Raw genomic sequence first — 12364 nt, forward strand, 5'->3', positions numbered from 1 at the left:
GGATCTTTGTTGGACAAGTGACTTGATGCTTTTGATTACTAATGCAATGGATAGTGCTACATATTTCTTAACACTCTGATGCATTCAATATGAAATAAAAAAGGAAAAAAAAACTCATTATTTCAGTCTCTCTCTCTCTCTCTCTCTCTCCCCAAAAATTATGGATGTATTTTGGGAGAATTACACATCTGTCCTGTGTAATAGAAAATAGGGGTGAATATTACAGAGGTACTCCACTACTTTCATCAGCTCTAGCACAGTATCAGCCTCATTATTGGAGGCTTTGCATCCAGTTTGAAAAAATTCTGACTAGATCCAAAATTTTGATTGGATGAGCAGATGAACACACACACACACACACACACACACACACACACACACACACACACACAGTGACCAAACAGCTAAATTCTTTATTAATGTGACAAGTTGCTATGGCAACCTTATGACAACTACACGACATAATTTTTTACATTTAATTTTATTTTCTTTATAATGAAAGATTTCTTGCTGATATTTTATAAAATATTAATAATAGCATTAAATCAGTAAGTCTTTATAAAAAAATACCATCAATGGCAAAGAACAATCAATAAAATCACAGACCCTGTATGTTATTGCATACATATATAGATTAAAATGGTGTCTTTTGGCACAACAGGATTTAGATTCGGCTTTTACTCAGTTGTAACTCAAGCCCCACGCAGCGCTGTAAGGAATCGCGTATGTTGAGTGTGGTGGAGAGCGCAGTAGTACGCATGGGCGTGTTGGAGATAGCAGGGCAGGGCTGGAGAGCGCTGGATGCTCTTAACGAGCGCACATGTAGAGCTCTTGATGTGCAGAGGAGATCTTTCTCTCTCTGGCGATGAGCCGTAGCGGACCACCCGATTCTCCAGCACAGTTTTGAGAGACTTTCCCCCGACTTTAACCCCATTCAAGTTTCTTGAGTTGTAGGGGGGCTCTTCATTAATACCCTGGCCTTGTTAACTCCGGGTTGGTCCGAGCGGGACCGTGAAAGCCTCCGCGGGGCTCAGCGGAACTGCCCCGAGCCGCGCGCGCTCATGGAGGGAGACATCATGGACAAACTCGAAGACATGGCTTCGGTCTACGAGTTCGACCCGCTGACGGGGAACATCCCCGCCACCAAAGTGGAGATCACAGTTTCATGCAGGTAGGATAAAAAAAACCCCGGCGATAGCAGGGGGGGAAATGCGCGTGCGTTTACGCCTCTGCCAGAATAAATCCTAGATCAGCCCCGTTCATAGGGTTATTCAGCCCAGAGAAGTTAACTGGAAACTTATAATTCTGTCGGGAATGGCGCTCTAATGAATAGAATCTTCAAACATTGCGTGTAATAGAGCAAAAAAAAAAAAAAAAAAAAAGCATGCGTTTTTAACGCATAAACGTTACATGTCTAATCTACTATAGATTATTTGCATGCGTATATATTTGTACTTGTTTGCAAGAGGATTTTAATGACTTAGGAAGTTTTGGTTATGGGTGGGGACAGTTGCCACTATGTATGCATGAATAATAGATAATGCTGCTTGTTTAAAGTGTTAAAACTGTTTTATAATTGTTCATTTACTGTACTGTATGCAGAGAATATGCATAAACCAGTAGTGTGCTTACTTACACACGATGGATTCATGCAAAAGTTCACAGTTTTGAATTATTGGTAAGGAATACGTGTGTTTTTCTCTGTGGAGATGCTAGAACATCTGTGGCGGATGCATGCACAATATGCTCTGTTGCTCTGCTCTCATATTCATTGAACATTCTCAGCTAGATATTGTCATCGGCTCTAGACCAACAGAGTCTATACTGTATGTTGAAGAGCAGCTGTATTGAGTATCTGCACTCATTGATTGATAGCCTGTGTAAATACTCTCTCATAACTGAACTGAATGTAGATTAGAAGCATTGGGTTGCATCTGTATTAGGCTATGCCTGCTTTAACTGATGCAACATGCATTTTTGTTGTAATGTTGTGTTGGGTGTTAATGGACTAACCGTATCTGGATTATGTAATCCGACTACAGACATCAAGGTTATTTTAATTCATATTTTCCTTTTCCTGTCCCTAAATTTTAAAATAGCCTGAGACATAGGTTGAAAGAAGTTTAGTGGATCTTCATGAGATTTTTGAAAGGGGAGCAGACAGACATGATCCCAGCAGCTACTTTAAAGATAGAGCTGTCTCGTTCCTCATTTGACCACGAACAGAAATAACTTTCAAGGAGACATATGGAAAATATCGCTGAAATGCAGTCCTTGCCTTTCAAAAACAGCAAAAATATACCCACCGCAAACTTTCCTAGTTCAGTATAGTCTAACTAGAATGAAAGGATGGCTATTTGGGATTATTATACAAATTTTTGATGAAAATGTTTCGTAATTTTTTCATGCATTGAAAAACAATATAGTTTTCTTCACACAACACCAAATAAATAATACTATCTTGCTATCTTACAATATTAATTTCTGTAATTTGTAATCAGTTGTACATTACATTTCAGAAGGCAGCACTATATTCTTTAAGATTTCAACTGTAAGCACAGTAGTAAAATTTCTTGATTCGTAAATCCAGTATGAAGATTAGCCTCAAATTCCAGAAACATGCAATATAAAAGAAAAATGACCAGCTATGTAATCGTGACTGATTCAAACGTCAAAAATTTCACTCGCGTGAATATTCATTTTTATGATCAAAATGTCATTTGTTCACAAGTATAAAGATGTTATTTAAAAAATGAAATCTGAATTCCATTGTACAAAAGTGATGATACATGGGGCAGATTCCTAAGAGGTGATTAATTGCATTTAAATGAAAACAAATCTCTGTGGATAAGTGCTATTATTTTGTGCCAGGATGATTTGTCTTGGTTTGAAGGTACTTGCAGATAAAGGAAGAGCGAGAAGTCATTTGTACATGGGTGATTTATAACTGCCTGCACTTGTGGACCATTTATCCTTTTCCTGTCTACTCCAGCATGTATTGCTAACATGTCATTGATAAATAGTGGACAATATTGATTTGTAGAACCCTTTGAGGATAAACCGTGAGTGAAAATACCAATGAATAATAAGTGTGAAATCCTTTGGCTAATCTCCAATACTCTTCTATTATATGAGTCATACAAAAGCACATTTTATTTTCTTTGAGAGCCTGGAGTTAGAATGAATGCTACAAAATAATGCTATTTCAGCTTTTATGCAATTTCAACATGCCTAATACAGCACATTATGAAGTAAAGAGAATGTGATGATTGACATCAGTCTGAACAGGAGGACGAGGCATCAACATGATTCCACTGGTTTCATGAAACAGGAGCTTCATTTACTCTAGAGACTTCGATTGGCATTCCCTTCACATATAGAGCTGAGAGCTGTTGTCATAGAGTGACAAACAGAAGGATCGGCAGATTAAATCTATAATGGATTTCACCAAGTTTGCATTCAAAGGTCCAGCCAAAAGACTCCATTACATCTGACTAGTCGTGTGATGGTTATGCGGTTTGTAAGCTAAATGGAAACCCAGTGTGGCAGTTCGGCTCACATGGTGGTCTTTCAGTTTAACCTCTTTCATTATCAATGAGATGTTCTTCCAGTGCTTATGTCATTATGATGACTTTTGACATAATATGGCAGTGGCTTCCCAAGCAATCCCTGTGCAAACAGGAGACTATTACCATTTTTCTTCATTCAACATTCACGCCACATTAACAATTCATTTGGTTATTTCTATAAATGTAAATATTAATGTTCCCCATAATCTAAAACACTCAACCCACCCACTTTCTGTTTATATAACACATCCAAATCTCTAATTGGCACCAAGAAACACTTTGAGCTCATCATACACTCCATATAGTTGTGTGATCAAGAGCGTTGCTTGCTTGTGAAGAGCATTTCATTTCTTAGTTTTTTACTGTAACTAGACATGCCCTGATTTTAATCGCAAGCATTAAATTATTCAACAGCTTTTTAAAAAAAAAGCTTGAAAGAGATATGGCGCAAAGATCAAACTTGTGTTGATTTGTATTTGTGCTTTTGAGAGCCTTCAGAGAGACGAGGGGAAAGCCGTGATGTTTTTCAGGTGCACTCTGGGGTGTAGCCCCTCTTGCTTTGTTCTTTTATGGTTTGTTAATTGTTTATCTGTAAAGTGTATGTTTGCCACCAGAGACCGGACACCAGTTTTATTACCCGAGATAAACGCAAACATATCTGCAATACGGTTCACCATGCAAAGAATCCCCTCTGCTTTCATATTCTCTGTGCATTGTGGGAGGCGTGATGTTTGATGATTGATTGCTTTCAGCAGCCAATCACAGTACAGATAACCGCCAGTGTGAAATGTCGGCGTGTACCTGGGGACAGATCTCTCAGAGCCATTTCCCTCTCCTGTCAGCTCTTCAAATCACCCAGGTACGGTGATTCACTGTTCTTCTCTGGATTCGGAGAAAAATAAAAATTACGACCTGTCTTTTGTATGTAATTACAGTGATTTTACAGCAACTACTGGTTGGCTCATTAAAATCCCTGTCACAATGATCAGGCATCAAAAACCTCTTAGAGAAAGACCCTCACCGGCGGGTGAGAGAGGGCTGGGATTACTGTAGCTGGATAAAGCAGAGAAGCCAGATTACACCACACACAGTTCAAGATTTTTCAAGCGCTATCGACAATGGGAACATTGAGCATCTGTTTTCTTTATCAGGAGCATTGCTGTGTGATCACAGAGATATGCTTTTATCAAAAGCAACACCAAACTGCTTTATTGACCTTCACTTGAAGTCCGCTGTGTTCCACTTTATAATATAATACAATACAATACACTACAATATAATTTATATAATAATATAATATAATATTCCAAATTCAAAACATCTCCAAAAATGTTGTCAATTAATTTTGTCAATGGCTGGGAAAGAGTTAATAAACAGGAATTTGATTAAATGTGACCACAAAACCAGTCATAAGGGTACATTTGTCAAAATTGAGATTTATACATCACCTGAAAGCTAAATAAATAAACTTTCCATTGATGTATGGTTTGTTATGAACAGACAATATTTGGCCGAGAGACAACTATTTTAAAATCTGGAATCTGAGGGTGCAAAAAAAAATCGAAATATTGAGAAAATCGCCTTTAAATTTTTTAATTTGTCCAAATGAAGTTCTTAGCAATGCATATTACTAATAAAAAAATTATGTTTTGATATATTTACAGTTGGAAATTTACAAAATATCTTCATGGAACCTGATCTTTACTTAATGTCCTAATGATTTTTGGCATAAAAGAAAAATAGATAATTTTGACTCATACAGTGTATTTTTGGCTATTGCTACAAATATACCCCAGCGACTTAAGACTGGTTTTGTGGTCCACGATCACAAATGACATCTTGCTATGCACTGTAAAAAATAAATAGTTGAGAAAACGTAAAAAAAAAATAAGGCAACTTGATGCAGTAAGACTTGATTTCTCAACAATATTTCTTTTTAGTTCTGCTCAGTAAAGATACTTTGTTGAGCCAATGTAAATTAGTATGTTTATGAAATGTTGATTGTCTTATTTTGCTAATAGAAAATGTCTTGTCACAGCAACTGAAACAACAATTAATGTCGCTGAGGTAATTATTTTTTTTCTGTTTTCTGGAAGAAAAAAAACAATGTGCAAAAAGTCACCACATTAACAAATGTATGTTTGTTTACGAATGACAAACGTTAATGGATAACTTAATCTAATAAGTAGACAACATTGTCTTTGTTTGTAAGACAATTTACAAGACTAAAATATCCAAAAAATGGATATAAGCTGTTGAACATACTTTTTTAGGGAGTAACCCAATATTATAATGCATTACTTTTAAAAGTAACTTTCCCCAACACTGGTTGTGGAGTAAAAACATGTTACAATATTCTCTTGGACAACAGGTTTAGAAATGCTTTCACATTGCAAGTGAAGATGTTTGGCATGTGTTGCTTTTCCAAAAGCACGTTATAAGCAGGGATGCATAGACTCATGGACACGCACAAATGAGCCAATTCAGAGAGAAATAGATTGCACTGAAATGACTTAAATGCAAAACCTGAAAAAACAGGCAATTCACAAGCATGTATTGAACCGTGGTTGTCATATCGAACGGTTTAATATTATATTGAGAATTGTGGCATGCCTAATTTCTATAGAGTGGTTAGTAGCTTAGCTAGCTAGATTTTTTAATGGCTAGCCTGCTAATGAGGTGATTTAGCTGATGCTTTATGCAAAATACTTACAGAACATTTATTCCCCCTATAGAAACCTGGGTTAACTGAAAGGTAATTATTTATGGATCGCACCCTGTGGGTTTGAACCAGCAACAGCTTTCTGGATATCATTCACCACTACAAGTCGTCCATTGAGCACTGATGCCTCGCAGAACCTCATATTACGGAAAAAAGTCTTTATATAAAAAACAAGAGGAATGGAGAGAGTGTTGGAAGAAAAGAGGAAGTCTTTGAGGTGAGCAATGTCGACAGCCTGCCCACATTCAACAGTCACTCTAATGACAAAAACATATTTAACAGACTGTCCGCCATGAAGATGCAGTCCACTGAAGCACTGAGGAAGTAAACATGAAAAAACTCAAACCAACAGAAAAAATCTGATTTCTTGAAACAGACTTTTTGCTGTCGTCGCCGATAAGGATCACAGAACGATTGGTGTTCGAAGCGGAGGCGGTGGCAACCTCGGAAACCCCAGCGGAGATCTAGTCCAGCCTGAGCTGTTATGATCACAAGGAACATTGATTTTTCTGATCCTCAGAGGTCTGACCCTTGTTCCTGTATTCTAACATGTGCAGACACATGACAATTGTCAATCTTGCCTCAGTCTCTCACAAATAGCTGTTCAGTATGGCTGACTGGTGCTTTTTATTGGTTTTTCTGATGGACGTGGCAGAGATGCCGTAAATAACTTCATCCAGTTGTTCATTTTCTCAGTCATTGTTGCATGCCGTCAGAGAGCCCGAGTTTTCTTCATTTTGATTTGAAGCAGAAGAGCCTCTCTCTTGTGAAGTGTGTTCATGAGCCACTCAACTCTACTGATTGTTTGCTCTTATAAGTGATTTTGGAAAGCATTCTCGACAAATCCATGTCAGACTGGAAGCGAAATTCTTTTGTTATTGAACACATCATTCGGTAAGCTGGGTGTGACCTTTCAATGGCTTTCTATATTCCATTAAGTTGAAGAAACGATAGTGCCTATTAAAGATACAGCTTTGACCTAATTAGTATTGATTAATCAAGTTTTTAAGTCCAGATTCAAAGTAATTACTGTAGCATAAGTCAAGGCCGTAACCATGTCTTGAACACTTTACATTAGTTTTATAAAGTATAAAGAAATAGTATGAAATTCTAGGTCTAATTGGGAAGTAATCATTTTTAACTATTTGCAAATCATTTTAAAATATGCACACATTCACTCTTATTTGTATACCTAAAATGTAAAAAATGCAAAACGTTTATTGTCTCATCACATCCAGTTAAAAATTGCATGAATCATATAAATTATGCAACATTTTCAATTCAAAACAGCAAAATTTGAGGATAAAAAGTCGAGTAGTTTGCATCTCTAGATGTTACGGTTGGTTGTCAAATATGAAATATATTGCTACTTCACTCTTTAAAATGGCGTTTAAAGCAGAAAAAACACACTCTGCTTCTGTGAATAGCAAACCCGCGTACTTTGTCTAATAAGTAGGCTTCATTCCCTCAGAAGTCAAGAACTGGCTGAAATGAACAGATCTTATTGGCTGGTTTCTAGGATTGGGACACAAGTACTGTACATGCTTGTGTAGTCCAATTCGTTATGAGTGAATCTTATGAGCTGGTCCTTTAGTGATTCAAAAATATACAGTGTGACCAATATAGCCTGACTCCTGAACAAACGACTCTTATGATTGGTTATTCTTAGTGAATCAATCAGCTTACAACTAAGTTTGTTTTGTTAGCTATGTTGTACTTATCCTGTGAAACTTCAGTGACAAAAAAAAAAAAAAAGCATAATAGCACGGTTGCATCAACAAATTAATTTTTATATCACTTTTGCATTTAATATTGGGTAGGTTTTTGTGTTTGGTTTGGTGTAGGGTGTATTTGCAGTACGAGCGACACTCCTGGACATTTGAATTCTGAACTGTCACAATACGTACCTGAAGCAACGTAATAAAAACGCCACTCACTGGATGTTTCACTTTGAAACTGCCTTGAAACATGCAGCAAGTTATGTAATATCGGTCTTGCAGAAATGCCACCAGTATGTATTCCAATGAGCCTGGGTTGTAAAAAGTGTTTATTGCAGTATTACCAACCTGATCTCATAACGAAAATGTACCTGTGGGAACTCTTTTCACAAAATACAAAATTTGTACCAATAAGTACGTATCACTGAAGTTTCCAACTGAACACTCTTTTAGCGCCACATTTCACATCGAATATGTGATGAAGCATACATAATGCTACATATTTTGCGTCTTGCAAAAAAGGTCCCACAGGTACATTTTCGTCATGAGATCAGGCTCAGTATTACAGTACAACAGTGATAATCCCACAATTTGAGGAAAAACTGGTATCTAGATTTGTCAAAAAGTTTGGATCTACTAACTTCTTTGATGTGTCTTTATAACCTGAAAGGCATAGTTCAGCAAAAATGAAGATTCTATCATCATTTACTCACTCTCATGTCATTACAAACCGCTTAGACGTTCGTTCCTGTGGAAAAACTAAAATATTTTCAGAAATGTTTTGTGGTTTTGGCCATACAATAGAAATCAATGGTCGCCAAAATTGTTAGATTACAAAAAAGAAGACACTTTGAAGAATTTTGTTGTGTTCAGCAGAAGAAATAAACTCATACAGGTTTAAAACAACATGGGGGTCACTTAATTATGTCAGAATGTTCATTTTTGGTATCTTTAAGTGAAGACTGCTGTTGTAAAACTTTGTGCACCAATCTATCCTGTACCTGTACCTATAGTCAAAATTTCAGGTTCATGTACTGCAAACCATGGAGCTGTGACTGGTGTTGGCTTTTACTTGCTTCCTGTCTAAGTAGAATAGGTGGTTTTTGGACAGAATATCCTGCAGGGTGGATCAGACCTTATGCTAGAGAATATAGTTTTAATGACTTATGAACTTCCAAGCATAGTCTGTGCTTATCAGTCGTGGCCTAATGGTTAGAGAGTTGGACTCGTGATCCAAAGGTTGCGGGTTCGAGTCTCGGGCCGGCAGGGATTGTAGGTGGGGGGAGTGAATGTCCAGCGCTCTCTCCTCCCTCAATACCACGACTGAGGTGCCCTTGAGCAAGGCACCGAACCCCCAACTGCTCCCCGGGCGCTGCAGCATAAAATGGCTGCCCACTGCTCCGGGTGTGTGTTCACGGTGTGTGTGTGTTCACTGCTGTGTGTGTGCACGTTGGATGGGTTAAATGCAGAGCACGAATTCCGAGTATGGGTCACTTCACTTATCACTCTTAATCGCTAATGGCTCTTTGATGTGCATCCTTAATTTGTGACAAACACGAGTCGCTCTTTCAATCATCTTTCTATTTCTCTGCTATCCAATTGGCTTTTAATGCACTTCCTCCATTCCATCTGGCTTTGACTCATGTGCAGAATCTTCCTTTCTCTATCAAAAAAAGAATCTGCTATCTGCCTCCTGTTCTTTGTGGCTAAATTGACCAAATGCGACTGGCCGTGTGGACTTTTTCTCGAGCTGATAAATGCTCCGGGCCGAGCGAGAAGACCGTGAAACTGAAAGGAACGCCGACTGTGGTGGCAGAATTGGATGTGTGTGGGGCAGTGGGACGCCCCTGTGCTTCTGTCTGTCTCATCACAGTCACACACAGAGACACACACCAGACTGAGAGCTAGTCGAGCGTAGAGGGACCTGGTTATATATGCAGACTGCCTCAAGACCACCAAAGAGACAGATCCGTTCTGGAATACAAGAAAGATGGTCTCATAATGAGTCTCAGAAGTTATAATTAAATAACTGGTGGATGAAAGGAGTTTGACACCATTGCATTTAAAACCAGTGATGTGGTTCAGCTGATTTAAACTTAGTTAAAGTATTTCATTGTTTTGTAGGGTTGTTATAGGGTTGTTAATTTAATGTTCTCTTTTAAAATAAATTGATGAATTATATTAATGTATCATTTAAATATATTAACAAATAAATAAAACAATAAGAAACTAACCATATCTAGACCTGTTCATACATTAAGTGTAAAGAAACTTTTCTATACTATTAGAGCTAATCAACTACCACCTAAATTGTATATACACACACAACAGTTCTTTCTGGCCCACGAATCTGATTGGCTGATAAGAGTTTTGATATTAGATTCCAACAGAACTCCAACAGCCGTTTCACCATTAGTATCACTCCACTTGCCAAAGTTGCCGTATTTCTCACAGCGAGTGTCATGGCAGATGCCCAAATCCACTATAATTTAAAAAATATACTGTTTTGTTTTCACGGAATGCAGTTTAAGAGCTTTTTAGGCAAGAATGTACTTGTTTGGACTTCAAATATGCAGTTTGCTAATAAAGATAACTATTTGAAAATTTGCTTTGACGTTCTCAGAGATGTGAGCTCCTGTTACGGGGTCAACAAGACGTGAGACATGCGGATCCATTTGCAAGGCTTTATTAGCAAACGTGGTCGTAATACAGGGAGGGTCAATGGGAGCAAACCGGTATGGCATAGATAAGACACAAGAGCAATCCTAGAGCAAGCGTGGGTCAACGATCGGCAAACAGTATCCAAACAGGGCAAGGCAGAGAGAATAATCCAGGAACACGGGCAGGAATCAGAACACAGGAACTCAAACAAGAGCTACATGAACGCTTTGTAAGGTAGCTAGGCTAGACAATACTCGGCAGAGAGCAAGAGAATGTCCCAAGCTTATGTAGTGTGTGTGATTGGGTGATGGTGATTGTGAGATGGTTCTCAGGTGCAAGCGTGATCAGTGTGAACAGCTGTGTGTCGTCAGTGCAATGTATGATGGGAAATGAAGTCCAATGTGCTGTGTAGTGTGAAAGTCGATGTGGTAAGCGGGTGACCTCTGGTGGTGAACAAATGGAAGTTGCACGGACCAGATTCGTGACAGCTCCAGGGCTCACAAACCCATGCTCATGAACCCGCCGAGAGCAGCCTCATCTTGGCCAGTTATATTAAAATTAAAGACTTATAAACTGAAAAATACATTTTGAACAAGGACGTTTTTTTTCTTTCAAAACCAGCTTGTACGCAGCCAATAAATGCACCGAGCAGTGTTGTCATCAGAAATTACCCATAAAAGATGAAAGCATAGTATGAGATCGGACATTCAAACAAATGTTTTATTGTGAATATGAGATTGAGCGGAAAAATGAGTGCTGTATCAGATGCAGGTAATCACACTTGCTCAGTCCATCTCTCTGTACATAATACACTGCTTTTACTACAGTAATACAATAAGCTTTTAATGAAGCAACTCAACGTTCCTTTGTTACTTGTTCTAAAGTGACATTTTGGATTTAGTAACGGAGGCTTTGGATCAGCTGGTGGAAGGAAATAGTTTGCACAAAAGAGGGTTTTTAAAGACCCTTCGTTGTTGTTGTTTATGTATTTACACACTTATGCCGTCAAACTGTTGTATAAACGCAATATCACAGATGTAGACGTGAGATATGGCTGTATATCGGCATGCTGTGATTACCTACGGCACTTGGCCTGCAGTCTCGTGCCTACGGCCGAATCACAGCTGTACTGATATACAGCCAAATCTCACGTCTACTGTTGTGATATTGCTCATAACTGCTAAAGCCACTTTATTTTCAGTGCCTAAGTATTTTACTAATCTAAGCAATGCAATATGCCATTAAAAATTAATATTTGAAGTAGGGCAAATTAAAATGTCTCTTTCACTACATAACATAAAAAGAGGTACTAAATGTCACACAATGTCATAGTTGCTCTTTTGGTGTAATTTATATCAATCCAATTAAAATGACACAGTGACTAATCCAGATGTAATATTCTAATTGAACTTAGGGCTGAGGTGATACTGAAGCACATGTGCAATGCTTCATTAGCATTGAGTGTTGGAATGATTGATTGTTTTGGGGTTGAGGCTGAAAATGTCGGTTCTGGTTGTCTCAACCAGTCTGCTTGTTGAAACATGTCATTTGGCTGGCAAAACTGCATTCACCAATGGTCGTTTTCATTTGGGGCAACATATGTTTCCTGACGGGCCTCAACACGTGAGCCGTTGCTGTGTTCCCCCTAGCTTGATGATAAATTAGTATCATTAGGTTTTGCTTTATTAGAATGG

The 12364-nt window shown here is 38.1% G+C and overlaps 1 protein-coding gene across 3 annotated transcripts in view; it reads left to right on the forward strand.

Moving 5' to 3' along the window:
- The first annotated feature begins 790 nt into the window (after window positions 1–790).
- Window positions 791–12364, forward strand: part of LOC306854701 (copine-5) — a 188124-nt gene continuing 176550 nt past the window's right edge. For 2 of the 3 annotated variants that reach the window (XM_079392909.1, XM_079392911.1), the window contains exon 1: window positions 817–1171. In XM_079392909.1, the coding sequence (XP_079249035.1) occupies window positions 1062–1171 (110 nt within the window). In that variant the 5' untranslated portion in view covers window positions 817–1061. Of the gene's footprint in view, window positions 1172–12364 lie in introns of all 3 variants that reach the window. The other variant, XM_079392910.1, reaches the window with a different exon arrangement.

Source organism: Barbus barbus (genome assembly GCF_936440315.1).
Source record: "Barbus barbus genome assembly, chromosome: 35".
Classification (NCBI taxonomy): Eukaryota; Metazoa; Chordata; class Actinopteri; order Cypriniformes; family Cyprinidae; genus Barbus; species Barbus barbus.